This window comes from Narcine bancroftii, chromosome 3, assembly GCF_036971445.1.
Source record: "Narcine bancroftii isolate sNarBan1 chromosome 3, sNarBan1.hap1, whole genome shotgun sequence".
Taxonomy (NCBI): Eukaryota; Metazoa; Chordata; class Chondrichthyes; order Torpediniformes; family Narcinidae; genus Narcine; species Narcine bancroftii.
In genome coordinates this window covers 208,054,817-208,067,810 of record NC_091471.1, presented here as the reverse complement: position 1 = coordinate 208,067,810, position 12,994 = coordinate 208,054,817, and the positions used below count along the sequence as shown (strand labels likewise).

The window sequence follows — 12,994 nt, the reverse complement described above, 5'->3', positions numbered from 1 at the left end:
ACATCAACTGGATCACTAAAGCCTTCTGTAACTTATGGAAACTAAATACAGGTTCTGCACTATCCTAGCAGCAAGACTTAGAAAATCTGTTTGAATAGTAACTACAGTGGCTTGAAAACATTTCTGCTGGTCTACTCAAATTATTGTTTCTTTCATGGTGAAGCAGATATTCATTAGTTTAATGCAGCCATTTTCTACTTTTTTTTTTGGTTGTGGCCCCCTTTGGAGTCCACTTAAAGTTTACATCCCCCTTCCCTGCGAAGCAGTCGGGTTTAGCTAGTTTATTCTATTCTTCTTTTCCGACTAAATAAAAAAAACATTTTTAAATTTCAGTCAGTGCCCCCCCCCACCACCCTTCCTTAAAAGTGCATTGAGAATAGCTGGTTTAGTGTACATCTTTAGTCACTGGACTCTCATCACAATCTAACTGTTTAATTTGTGTTTAAGAATTGCTTTAAATTACCTTTGGAAGGTCATATTACCATCTATCCATTTAATACCTTCAGGGGAGGTATTCAGGAATACTCATTTGCTCAATGTCTGACATTTTCTGCTGTTTGCATTTTCTGTTGGTGACTGTGTGGATTTCCACTTGGTGTTTTGATTTCCTCCCATATCCCTCCAAAAAGGTGCTGGTTGGTTAATCAGGACCTGTAAATTACAATAATAACAATAAAAGAGGAGACAATGATTTTATGTGAACAAAATGGTCCTGGGCTACAAGAAAATAAGAGAAAGAGGGATGGGACGAATAAAATTGGTTCACTGGGAGCTGGCAGGGATCTGATGGCTAAAAGACGTCTGTGAAGGCAAAAGGTTCAAATTCGTTTCAAATATCGAACACTCCCATTTAAGATTGTGGCAATAATGTGCTCCTAACGTTCTCACAAGCACCTTTATTAGCTCGAAACTCAACCATCTGCTCCAATAGTCTCTGTAAAATTCAGTTTAATCAAATCTCTATGTTCTTTCCACCATATCTCGTTAATTTGCATTGGCTCCCACTAACTTGAAACTTCTGTCCAACCACTTTCCTCGCCAAAGTCCTTCAAACCACCTCTGTTTGAATACCTCAGATCTGAAATATGAAGCCCCTTTACCGAGACTGACCTTTGCGTTTTCACGCTGCACCTTCCCAAATAGAAGCGACAAAATATTTACCTATTGTAGCACAAAAGGGTTCTACAATTAGAAAGTCCCCCAACGCAGCAGATGGCGCTGCGATGACTATTCTTCGCTACTGCCGTGTACGTGAGCGCCCCCGTCTTCCTCATGTCTCCCCCCCATTCGCTCACAGAGCTGCGCTCTCATTCTCTGTCCTTGCAGTCCTTCAACTTCCACCTCCAATACCCAACCCCCACACTCACCTCCATCTTTACCTGTTGGAACACCTGAGCGGCCCGCCAACCAATCGAGGCTTTACGCCCATGCGCAGTCGCCTCCCCCCCGCGCGCCCGCCCCCCCCGCGCGCTACCTCGACCAGCGCGCAGTCGGAAGCCGGGCACTGACGCTGTCATGGCGGCACAAGGCTGAGGAACGAGGAAGAGAATCTCCCCGTTGCGCCCCGGAGACATTCTTTTATTTTTGCCCCCCCGAAATCTGAGCCGGAGCGTGCATGAGCCCCACGGTTGTGAGTTGCCCGGTTGGAGAGCGAGCGAGTGGGCCCGGCTCAGGGACAGACAGAGCGCAGCAGAGCAGACTCCGGGCAGCAGCCGACCTCGGCTCTGCTGGGCGCCTCGACTTTAAGTTGTGTGCTGCCTCTCCCGTCATCTGTTCCGCTTACCCGTTCTCTGAGTAAGTCATCATGTCGAGCGGGGGTGGCGACTCGCTGCCCGTCGACTCCGGGGGAGGCCAATCTCCGCTTGCAGCCGTGCCTGGGGAGCGGGCAGTGGGGAAAGGGCAGGTCACTGTCCCCCACACCGGCACCGAGACCTCATCAGGTGGCGATGCTGCTATTTCCTTGGGCCTCAATCCGTCCATACCTATTCGAGGGATCCGGATGAAATTCGCTGTGTTGACAAGTCTCTTGAAGGCCGGTGAAGTGACCAACCGAGACATCGTGGAAACCATATTAAACCTGGTAAGGCAGAGTGATCGCAACCCTCGCAGTTGGCTTTACTTGGACAATTACAACACGCAATACTTAAATGTTTAAATCTCCAACTAAAAACGCAGGAACTTCTTGCGTTGTATTTTGGTTATTCTCCTTGGACTAGGAAAGTTTTGACGGAACCTCGTGCAGCCACCTGCTTGTTGCACAGCGCGGCGGGTTGAGAAATGGTGCAACGTTAATCGTTTATAATTAAAGTCACTGGTTACATTCTTTAAATATCGGAAGGGTGGGTTGCTTGTTCATGAGGAGTTAATCTATAGCCTCGTGCTGTCAGATTTGTGGGAAGTATAGACGCGGAAGTGAATTTACAAATCTCACCACAACGTACAAGTGCAGTGTCATGGCAGCAGGTAAAACGTTGGGACTTTTATTGGTAGGTCCAGTGTAGAAAGGAAGGTCATCAGTTTACTAACCTGTTATTTTTTTTAAAAAACTTTGTTTCTAGTTTGTTTTTTGGTTCTTGGCACTATTGACAGAGCCAATTGGTCTTGAATACTGGGCCATTTCAGAGTTCATTTTAAGAATGAAATACATTGCTGTTGGTCATGTATATATTAAAAAAAATATTGATAACATAGTTTGTCTTCTGGCTATTAGTGAACTAGACACATTTTTATATCAATCCTGCAATTGTATGGTCATCATTTTTAATAGCTAGTTTTCTTTTAAATTCCACACTTAAATACATTTAATATTCATTGTATTCATGATGGGCTGTCAGTTCAGATCTCTAGATTATCAATATCTTATAATGTGGGTTACCTGTATATCAAAGTAATTTTGCAATTTGAAATACAGTTGCATATTTTAATAAAATATTATTTTATTATTGGAATTGAATTAAATTTATATAGAACCACAGAACAATAGAACTCTAAAGCACAGAAACAGACCCTTCAGCCCTTCTAGCGGATGGCAAGCAATAGTTCCACTGACCTGCATCTGGACCTTATCCCTGCATATCACTCCCATCCTTGTACCTGTCCAAAACTCAATGAATTATTTCCAGCAAGTAACTGTGTGGGTAAAATAAACACCTTGGTTGCTTCTGTAATACAAATGATAGAGAATATGGCTAAGATGACCATCGTTAATGAATACTTTGGTCTCTTAGCTAACAGTCATAGTGGTTTATTTTTAGATTAGAGTGTTTATTTTATTAGTCAGGAATGGGGTGTAGTTTCTCTTTTGTTAATTACTAGTTTGCTACCGCTTGTAATATTAAATATCCAAGAATAGCTAACTAAATGCAAATACTGTACAAGTTATTATATTGTTTGAAGGTTTTTGTGCTTCCTGATTATTTTTTAAATGTTAGACCTGAATTATTGCCTGACATTTGAATGACAACTGATAAAAGTGCAAATATTTAGAATTGAGTGATCATATCTACATTTTAACTTTTAAATTATGTGATTTCAAATTGCAAGGATGCAAAGTGAATTAATGTGCCAGAGAACTACTGGTGGAGTAGTTTCTCATTGGGTTATAGTGGATGTATATTCTGTGGCTAGCTTAGTTGTGGTAATATTGAATTCCATTACACAGTGAGTTTAATTACTCACATGATGTTTATGGATCTTGACAGACCATCTAAACAGTGAGTTTCTAATTTGTGCTTGTCATTTGTCAAGAAGAATGCTAATGAGGTGATGAGTTGCAAACACAATTAACCACATGAAATTGTAATGTTGTAGCAGTAGCAGACTTAAATGAAGAAATTTCTCCTCTCAGTCCTAAATGACGTGCCTCTCATTCTTAAATGACTTGCCCCTTATTCTGAGATCTGAGACTGTGACCTCTAACTCTGTGACTCCTTGTTCTGTACTCAGGGGCACATCCACTCTGGCAAATTCTGTAAGATTTTTTCTTTTAATTACATCTGTCTTCTGGACTCTGGTGAATAGAGGCTTGATTACTTAGTCTCTTATGAAACGATAAGGTTGAAATTTAAATACAGCATCTCAGGTGTGGTGACACCAAAATTCCATATGATTGCTGTAAGTAAGATGTCTTTCTTTACTCTTGTATTCCAGCCCCCTCATAAAAAGGCTACCATGTCATTTCCCTTCCTAATTACTTGTTGCACCTGTGTGTTAGCTTTCAGCACCCTGTGTGCAAGAATGCTGTGGTCCCTTGAACTTTCTATCTTTTATCATTTAGAAAGTGCACTTTTTTCTGTTTTACTTTCTGAACTAAAGCACACTTTTCCACATGATATTTTAGTATGCCACATGTGCTCTTATTTGCTTAGCTTCACAAAATCAACTGTAATGAGTGTATATAGACCTGGATCTCTCTGTTCTTAAAACCTTCTTTGAATTGTGCCCTTGAGTTCATTTTGTCCCTTTCATTCTCTCTATAAAAATGCAGCAATTCATTTTTAATTTCATCTGGCACTAATTTGACTTTGACAGATTGATGCTGGCTTTCTCTGATCTGTCCTGATCATTGTTTCTGGAACTACTCACCACCAAGGCTCAGCTCATTGATCCATTGTAAATAATGAAGAACTGAGTCTAGCAGAATTGAGGAACTGAAGAAAATTAGTATTAGTTAAATAAAAATAGCCAAAGACAGTGGGACTGAAAGTTGCTACGTGGATCATCAGATCTTTGGAATTCAAGATTTGAAATAAGTGACTATGGAGTTGATCTGCCATGGTTATTGTAGATTGAAGCATCTCAAATTTGAACACTATTTAACAGTAAGGAAAAAATAAAAACAAACTATTCACTTGTTACTTTGACATCAATAGTAAGTAAAATGCTGGAATCTAAGATGAAAGAAGGAATAACAGAACCTATGTCAGACTGCTTTTTATGGATTACACCTCTGCTTTCAACACAATAGCACTGAAGAAGCTAATCATCAAGCTACATGACTTTGGTCTTAGTACCTCTCTGCAATATGATCCATGACTATGTATCTCAAAGACAGCAATCAGTGAGGATTGGTGACAGCACATGATCTGGGTCAACAAGAGAGTGTGCACTTGGTCCTTCACTATACTCCCTGTACATCTATGATTCCTTTCTCAAACAAGCTCCAATTCTGTGAATGACAGCACTCTCACGGGCAGGTTCTCTAACCATGATAAAATGGAGTACAGAAGAGAGAAGGATTTGTGGCTTGGTGCCAGTACAGCAACCCCTCCATCAATGTCAACAAGACCAAAGAAATGTTTATAGATGAATGGAGGGGCAATTCTCACTGAGTTGAAGATGATAGTTTTAAGCCCCATTGGGTTAACATCTCTATTGACCTGTCCTATTCTACCCACATTGATGCAAGGTTAAATAAAAACTCAACTGGCACGTCACCAGCATCCCTTTACTTCTACATGTGCCCCATTGAAAGCATCCCATCGGTGTGCATCACTCTGTGGTATGGTAATTGCTCAGTTCAAGATTGCAAGAAACTGTGAGCATGGCCTAGTCCATCATATAACTTTCTTGCCTCCTCTTTTCTGGACTCCACCTCTGACTCCCAAGGCCTTGGAAAAGCAGCCAACATGTTAAATGAGTCATCCCTCTCCATTGTCAATCCCTTCACCATCTTCAGCCCTCCCCTCCACCCCAGGTCAGGAAGCAGAGTCACAAGAGTTTGATAACGCACCATCATATTCAAGGACAGTTTCTTCCCTGTGGTTATCAGACTCCTGAATGAACCCAAAATAGTAAAATTATGTTGCCTTTGTCTGTACCAACTAATCTCTATTACTCTGCACTTTTGCATTGTGTATCAATTATTGTAATAAGTATGAAATGCTGATTGTAACCTCAAACATTGTATTTTTGATACATGTGCCAATAAACTGGAACTTACTGAGCTAAGACAGCATGGAATTATGAAGGGGAAATTGTGTTTCAATAAAATACCAGCATTTCATATAACTAATTCTCCATTGGAGTGGTGAGGGAGCAGGGAAGCATGCATGAACGGTGTTCAAAGTATTGGTAATTAATTGGTGGTGAATTGCTTTAACGTGGATGCAAGTCTTTGGCCAAAGAAGTAATATGAGCAAGAGGGAAATTATTTTTACAAAGTGGTTAGGCCCTGAAATTCACTTTCAGGGGTACTAGATGGAGATTTAGCAGTAATGGAACTGGATAATTATCAGAAAGGAAAGAACGTTTAGGGCTTTGGGGAGAAGGTAAGTGAGTGGCACTGCCTGGATTGTTGTTGCTTACACTTGGTGATAGATGCTATCACCATTCTGATTCTGTCCTGGCACCAAGTGAGCATCATCCCATTGAAATCTGTGGTTGACTTGCAAATCTGATGGAAGTTCTGAACAGACTGTGCTTATTGTTTGAGATATCATGTAGTCATTTGGCTAAGCAGAATTACAACCCTGATTGATGAGCTGGATCTTTTCAACAATGAACATATAAGATACAAGAAATATAAGCAGGAGTTAGCCATCTATGTTCTGCTATTCATTGAGATCATGGCTGATCTAATGATGGCTCATCTCCATCTACCTTCCTTTTCCCCATATCGCTCAATTCCCTTACTATTTAGAAATCTATCCAACCTTATCTTAAATATATTTACTGAGGTAGCCTCCACTGCTACAGTGGGCAGCAAATTCCACAGATTCACCACCCCAGGGACAATCAGTTCCTCCTGATCTCTGGCCTAAATTCATTATCCTGAATTTTGAGGCTATGTCCTGGAGTTCTGGTCTCCCTTATCAATGGAAACAACTTACCTACCTCTATCTTATCAATGCCTTTCATCATTTTATATGTTTCTAGAAGATGCCCTCATTCTTCTAAATTCTAGTGAGTACAGTTCCAGACGTTTCAATCTCTCCTCATAGGCTAATCCCTTCATCTCTGAAATCAACTTTGTGAATGTCCTCTGCACTGCCTCCAAAGCAAATCTGATGGAAGTCCTGAATAGACTGTGCTTATTGTTTGAAATATCATGTAGCCATTTGGCGAAGCAGAATTACAACACTGATTGTAAGGAGACCAGAACTGCATGCAATATTCCAGATGCGGCCTCACCAGTACCTTGTACAGTTTCAGCATAACTTCCCTGCTCTTAAATTCTATCCCTCTAACATTCCATTTGCCACCTTTGTAGCCTACTGCACCTGCAAACCAACCTTTTATGATTTATACATAAGCATTCCCTAGTCTTTCTGCATGCCAGCAGGTTGCAATCGCTTGTCATTTAAATAGTATTCTGATCTATTTTTCTTCCAAAGTGGATAACCTCACATTTGCCATCATTATACTCCATCTGCCAAACCCTTGCTAACTCACATAACCTACCAATATTTCTCTGCAGACTCTCAGTATCATCTGCACAATTTGCTTTTCCACTCAATTTGGTGTCATCAACAAACTTGAATACCCTACACTCTGTTTCCTCTTCCAGATCATTTATGTACATTGTGAAAAGTTGCGGGCCCAGCACTGATCCCTGCAGCACACCGCTTACATCGATGCCATCTAGAAAAACACCTCTGTAACCCAACTCTCTGCTTTCTATTGGTTAACTAATCCTCTATTCATGCTAATGCATCACCCTCAACTCCTTATCTTCTGTATAAGTCTTATGTGGCATCTTATCAGATATCTTTTGGAAATCCAGGTAAACAACATCTATCTGCTCCTTTCTACCACGTTTGTTATATCCTCAAAGAACTCGAGTAAATTTGCCAAACAGGACCTGTCTTTGCTGAATCCATGCTGCGTTAGCCTGATGGATCCATTTTGCTCCAGATGTCTCGCTGTTTCTTCTTTAATGATAGTTTCAAGCATTTTTCCCAACTACAGATCTTAAACTAACTGGCCTATAGTTCCCTGCCTTTTGCCTATATCTTTTTTTGAACAGTGGTGTGACATTCCCACTCTTCCGATCTGCCAGGACCTGCCCAGAGTCCAGAGAATTTTGGTAAATTATCACCAAAGCCTCGACTATAATTTCTGCCATTTCTTTAATTAAAATGGGATCAGGAAACTGGTCTATCTTTAGAGCCTCAAACTTTCTGATTATGACCTCTTTATTAATAGCTATTACATCCAGGTCCTTAACTCCCAACATGTTCATAACATCCGTCTTTGGCATGTTTTACGTTTCCTCCACTGTGCAGACTGACACAAGATAGTCATATAAAGCCTCAGCCATTTTCTCATTACCTAATATCAATTCCTCCATCTCATCTTCCAAGGGGCTAACCACTTTAGCCATCCTCTTGCGCTTTATTTAATTATAAAATATTTTACTGTCCATTTTTATATTTCATACTAATTTTTTTCTCCTTCCCTTTCCTTATTCTTCACTTTGTGGTTCTTTGTTGCTTTTTAAAGTTTTCCCAATCTTCTAGTTCTCCACTGCTCTTGGCAACTTTGTATATACTAGCTTTTAGTTTGATGCTTTCCTTTATTTCCTTAGTTTTCCAGGGCTGGCTGTCCCCAATCTTACTGTTCTTGTTTTTAACTGGAATATCACTTTGAAAGTCTTCCACTGTTCCATCACTTTGCCTGCATTCCCAATCTACCATGTTAACTCCTCTCCCATTTCCTTGTAGTTTCTCTTGTTTAGGCATAACACACTGGCTTAAACTGAACTATTATACCCTCCATTTGCATGAGAAACTCAATCATACAGTGATCACTCTTTCCAAGAGGATCCCTAATTTTACCTTTTTCATTACACAGGACCATATCCAAGATATCATGTTCTTTGTAGGTTCAGTAACATGATGTTCAAGAAAGCCATCATTTATGCATTCTACGAAGTCCTCTTCAAGGTTGCCTCGATCAAGCTGTTCACCCAGTCTACGTGCATGTAAAGTTCCCTACAATAACCGCTGTTCCTTTCTTGCATGCCTCTGATATTTCTTGGTTTATTGCCTGTGCCACTGTAGTGTTATTGTTGGGTGGTCTATAAACTCTCAACAGTGTTTTTTTTTCCCTTTACTATTCTTGATCTCTACCCAGATGGACTCAACATTTGCTTACATCATCTCTCACAATTGCCCTGATCTCATCCTTAACTAAGAGCAGTACCCCACTATCCTTGCCTTCCTGTCTGTTCTTCCTCATTACCTGATATCCTTGGATATTTAATTCCCAATCCTCTCTACCCTGCAACCACATTTCTGTAATGACCACTAAATCATACCACTGTGCTGATTTGTGCCACAAGTTCACTGACCTTGTATATAGCGAAGGGTTGTGGCTGTCACATGACAGCACTACCCACTACCTGGTTGGAGATGCACCACCTGCCAATCAAGGTTTTTCCATGCCCCACCTATTAGTAGTGCACACCTTGCCATTGGCCAATTTAAATTCCTCTGTACTTGGCCTTGGGCCATTGGCTGTTGTAATTGATTAGTCTGTGTTGGCACCGAGCCATTGGTCTCCTGTTAATTACCTGGGCTGGGCCCAAGATGTGTTCAGTTCTTTCTCTTTGCTTTCTTTGGACTACTCTGCTTTACTCTTGGCTTAGAATCGTGGAACAGAACTGGAGAAATTGTTGGTAAGATGTGCGCTGTTAAAGGGTTGGGAGTGTTTAATTAGTGTCCCTAGTAGCATAGAGCTGCGCCTACACTGAGTTAAGGGGTGGCGGGTATCATATTGGTTTTCCCTTGATTGTTGTTTGTACCTAGTTCGTGTTTTGTGTGTGTATACGTGCATTTTATCCCCATTGCAATTTTCCCATATTGGTCCATAACTTGTATGTGTGTATTTCATTGCCAGTGAGACTTTTTCCACTCTCACAATAAACTGCACATGTGTGCTATCTCTATTACTAATTTCTCACACCCACCTTTTGTAAATAAAATTTACGACAAAACTGCGTTCAAAGTCCTTGTTTTTGAGACCCATTGAATCTGTTTTCTCATTCATAACAATTGGTGCTGCGAGCAGTGTCTGAAAGATCTTGGTTGAACACCGCTGTGGGGGTAGTGTTCGGGAACAGGGGCAAGAAAGCCAGTGCAGGCACCAAGGATAGGATCGTGGGGTGGACTGATGAGAGGGAGGGATTTGGGAGCTTGGCCAGCATGCCAGCAGACCAAAAAGTTAGACCCGCGTGGTGAGAATATGGGGCACCACGTGGTCTCCCTCTTTAAGAAGTCAGGATTCTTCAAGGATATAGGGAGTCAAAGGGGTCCCTTTTGGCTGTTTGCATCCCTCTGAAACAGCAGGTCAGGATTATTGGCCAGATGTAATATAGGTCTGACTAAACAGATAGATGTGCTCCAACAGACCAAAACCAATAACCTTGAGATCAGATGTACCAAGGTCACCTGCAGGTTGGTCAAAATGCAGCAGGCGCAGGCAGTCTGTCGGTCTGGCTGGCAGCCGGACCTGCTCAAAATTTAAGCCCTGGTCCGGTGCAGTGACAAGCTGGATGCATGGCTGGATATGGGGACATGTGGATAGACAGTAATGAGGAGGGGGTGCCCGAAGAGCCTGAGTCCCATCACACATGGCCTCCCCCCCACCACCCCCCCCGGGGGCACCTGACTACCTATAGGCTTGACCCTCAGTCACACAGTCCCAGGTTCCCCACAAGGAAATACCCAAACTCCTGCATGCTCAACCTGTCACAATTCAGTTCAAGGCCCACCACAGAGGGGAAGGGGGTGAGAATGAGGAGGTCATGTGGTAACGAGCCCATGGTCACTCCAAGACTACGGAGATCCGTGGCTTCTCAGCCAAGAAGCTGATGCAGTCTGCAGATCAGTACCGTCAGTGGTGGGAGAGCACATGGCTGCTCCGGCTGTGGGATGAGGGGCCCCACCCCCCCCAGCGTGAACCTCTCTCACCAGGAAGTGAGCACCTTGGGGAGCCTGTCTGACCAGCAGAGTGTCAACAATGTCCTACAGGGACCGCAGGAAGAGATCAGGGATGACACTACCCTGTGGGATCAGCTAGTGACTGCATTGAGGGTCTGGTACCCTTGAGTGGGGTTTACATGGGCAGCTGCAATGGAGCACAGTCAGTGAGGACATCAGGGTCATTAGGGAGTGGACACTGGTGAATGACATTTATGAGGGAGCCTGTGATGTAACTTCCTGGAAAATACCAGGATGACCAGCATGCTAGTGGGATACCTGGTCACCACCGCATGCCTAGATTTGAGGCCTGTGGTCCTGCCCCTCATGGGAACAGCTAATGGGATGATCACGCAGGATAATGGGGGTGTCCTTCCAGGTCTGTGGGACAGAAATGAGGACTGGAGAGATAAACCCTCTTTTCACACTCAAATAACTATACTTGGATCTGCTGTGTGCAGGGCTGGATCACGCCAGCATAGATGGGGTCCTGACCGTTGCCTTTTATGCGCTGTGGAAAGAGCTTTGTGGGGGGAAATCTGGCCAGGGGAAAGCCTACACCCACCATGGGATCAAGCCCAACAAAGGGAGTGCTCCCAACCTCCGGACCATGCGGGCTGTCCCCACCAACACCGACACTGCCTCTGCCCCTCCCACACTTGAAACAGTCGCTCCTGCCCTCGAGGCTGTGCTTGGAGATCTGCTGAGGCAGAAACCTTTGTCCACGGGGCGGCTGACCTCCACTCCTCTCCCATAGGATGAAGGCCAGGGCCCCCGGCACATTGCTTTATTGCCCTCTCCTGCCCAGGGGTCCTGAGGCCACATATACCTGTTGCTGTCAATGTTTTAAAGGGACCGTGTAAGCACTGCTAAAGGTAGAGCTGCTGAAATAAATGCTGTCCACATCAAGCAAGTAAACCAGTAACTGCTGTTTATTCAAACCACGCACGTTCCTTTTTAGGAGAGGTGACAGGCTCATGGGAGAGATGTCATAATGTTGCTGTGAGGCCTGGCTGTTCCCCTGGCAACGCGCTCCTGCAGCCTGGAACTTCTGAATGGACATGGGTAGGCGGTGTGGTTCCTCAGCCGCTGTAAGATGTCTAGGGCGTTCAGGTGTTTTCTGAGCCCAGAGGACCCCAAAACCCAGCAGCAATAGAAATTCACCAAGACAAATGGTTACTTAAACAAAAGTTGCTTTTAATTATCTTTAAACATGAAAACAGGATCAGTTTTTAAACTTATTACTATTAACGTAACTTAACCCCCTTCTAAGCACATGTGAATGTAATGTGTGTGTAAGTTCAGAAAAGTTATTTGGTTCACAGTCCAATCTCACTTCTCCAAGTTCATTGGTATCAGGTAATTCTTAAACTGTGCACAGAATTTAACATTTATGAATTTCACTAGGCTTTGGTGCTTGAAAGGTAAATGGTTACCACTCAGGAAGGTTCTTGTCGATTTTCAGAGAGAGAGATTTGTTGCTCGTTGGACACCCAGAACTGATTCCTTTAGATTAGCCACTTCAGTGTCTTGCTGAAGAGACTTGCCCCATCAGGGTTTTCCAGATGATAACCTCTTTATTTCAGGTCACCACAGAGTTCCTCTTCTGTTTCCCTTATTTCAAGTGAAATAATTATACAGCCAGCCATCTCCTCTTGTATGGACCACAAGGACTTTGACCAGGCTGAACTAAGAACTCACAACCTGTCTTCAAAATGGTGTTTTTCCACAAGCTACTGCAGAACTGAATTCTCTCTCTCTCTCTCTCTCACACACTCACACAGAGAAAACCACATGACCCTCTTAGAGCAGCCCAAGTTTGTTCATCTGTTGCTTTCCAAATCAATAATCTATTACTCCATAGCATGTCTAATTAAAGTTGCAAAGTTTTTGCAAAGGCACCCGGAGCCTGAACTGTCTGGCTTGAGCAGAGCTCTGGCATTTTAAATGAGATCTGTTTTGAAGTGTTTGTATGTGACCAACACTAAAGAAAACCTGCCACAATTTATCTCATATCTATATACAATATAAAATATAAACATAATCCATCACAGGTGGTGGTTCTGCGGAGC

General features: G+C 42.8%; 1 protein-coding gene and 1 long non-coding RNA gene across 3 annotated transcripts in view; one reads left to right on the top strand and one right to left on the bottom strand.

The window, feature by feature from the left end:
* Positions 1–478: 478 nt before the first annotated feature.
* LOC138758065 (uncharacterized) lies at positions 479–1,428 on the bottom strand. Its single transcript, XR_011354119.1, has 2 exons — positions 1,368–1,428; positions 479–651 (listed from the first exon to the last, which is right to left on the bottom strand). It is a non-coding gene; the product is annotated as an uncharacterized lncRNA (long non-coding RNA).
* A 64-nt stretch (positions 1,429–1,492) lies between these two features.
* Positions 1,493–12,994, top strand: part of lrba (LPS-responsive vesicle trafficking, beach and anchor containing) — an 871,588-nt gene continuing 860,086 nt past the window's right edge. For both annotated transcript variants that reach the window (XM_069926437.1, XM_069926436.1), the window contains exon 1: positions 1,493–2,080. In XM_069926437.1, coding sequence (XP_069782538.1) covers positions 1,805–2,080 — 276 coding nt within the window. In that variant the 5' untranslated portion in view covers positions 1,493–1,804. The remainder of the gene's footprint in view (positions 2,081–12,994) is intronic.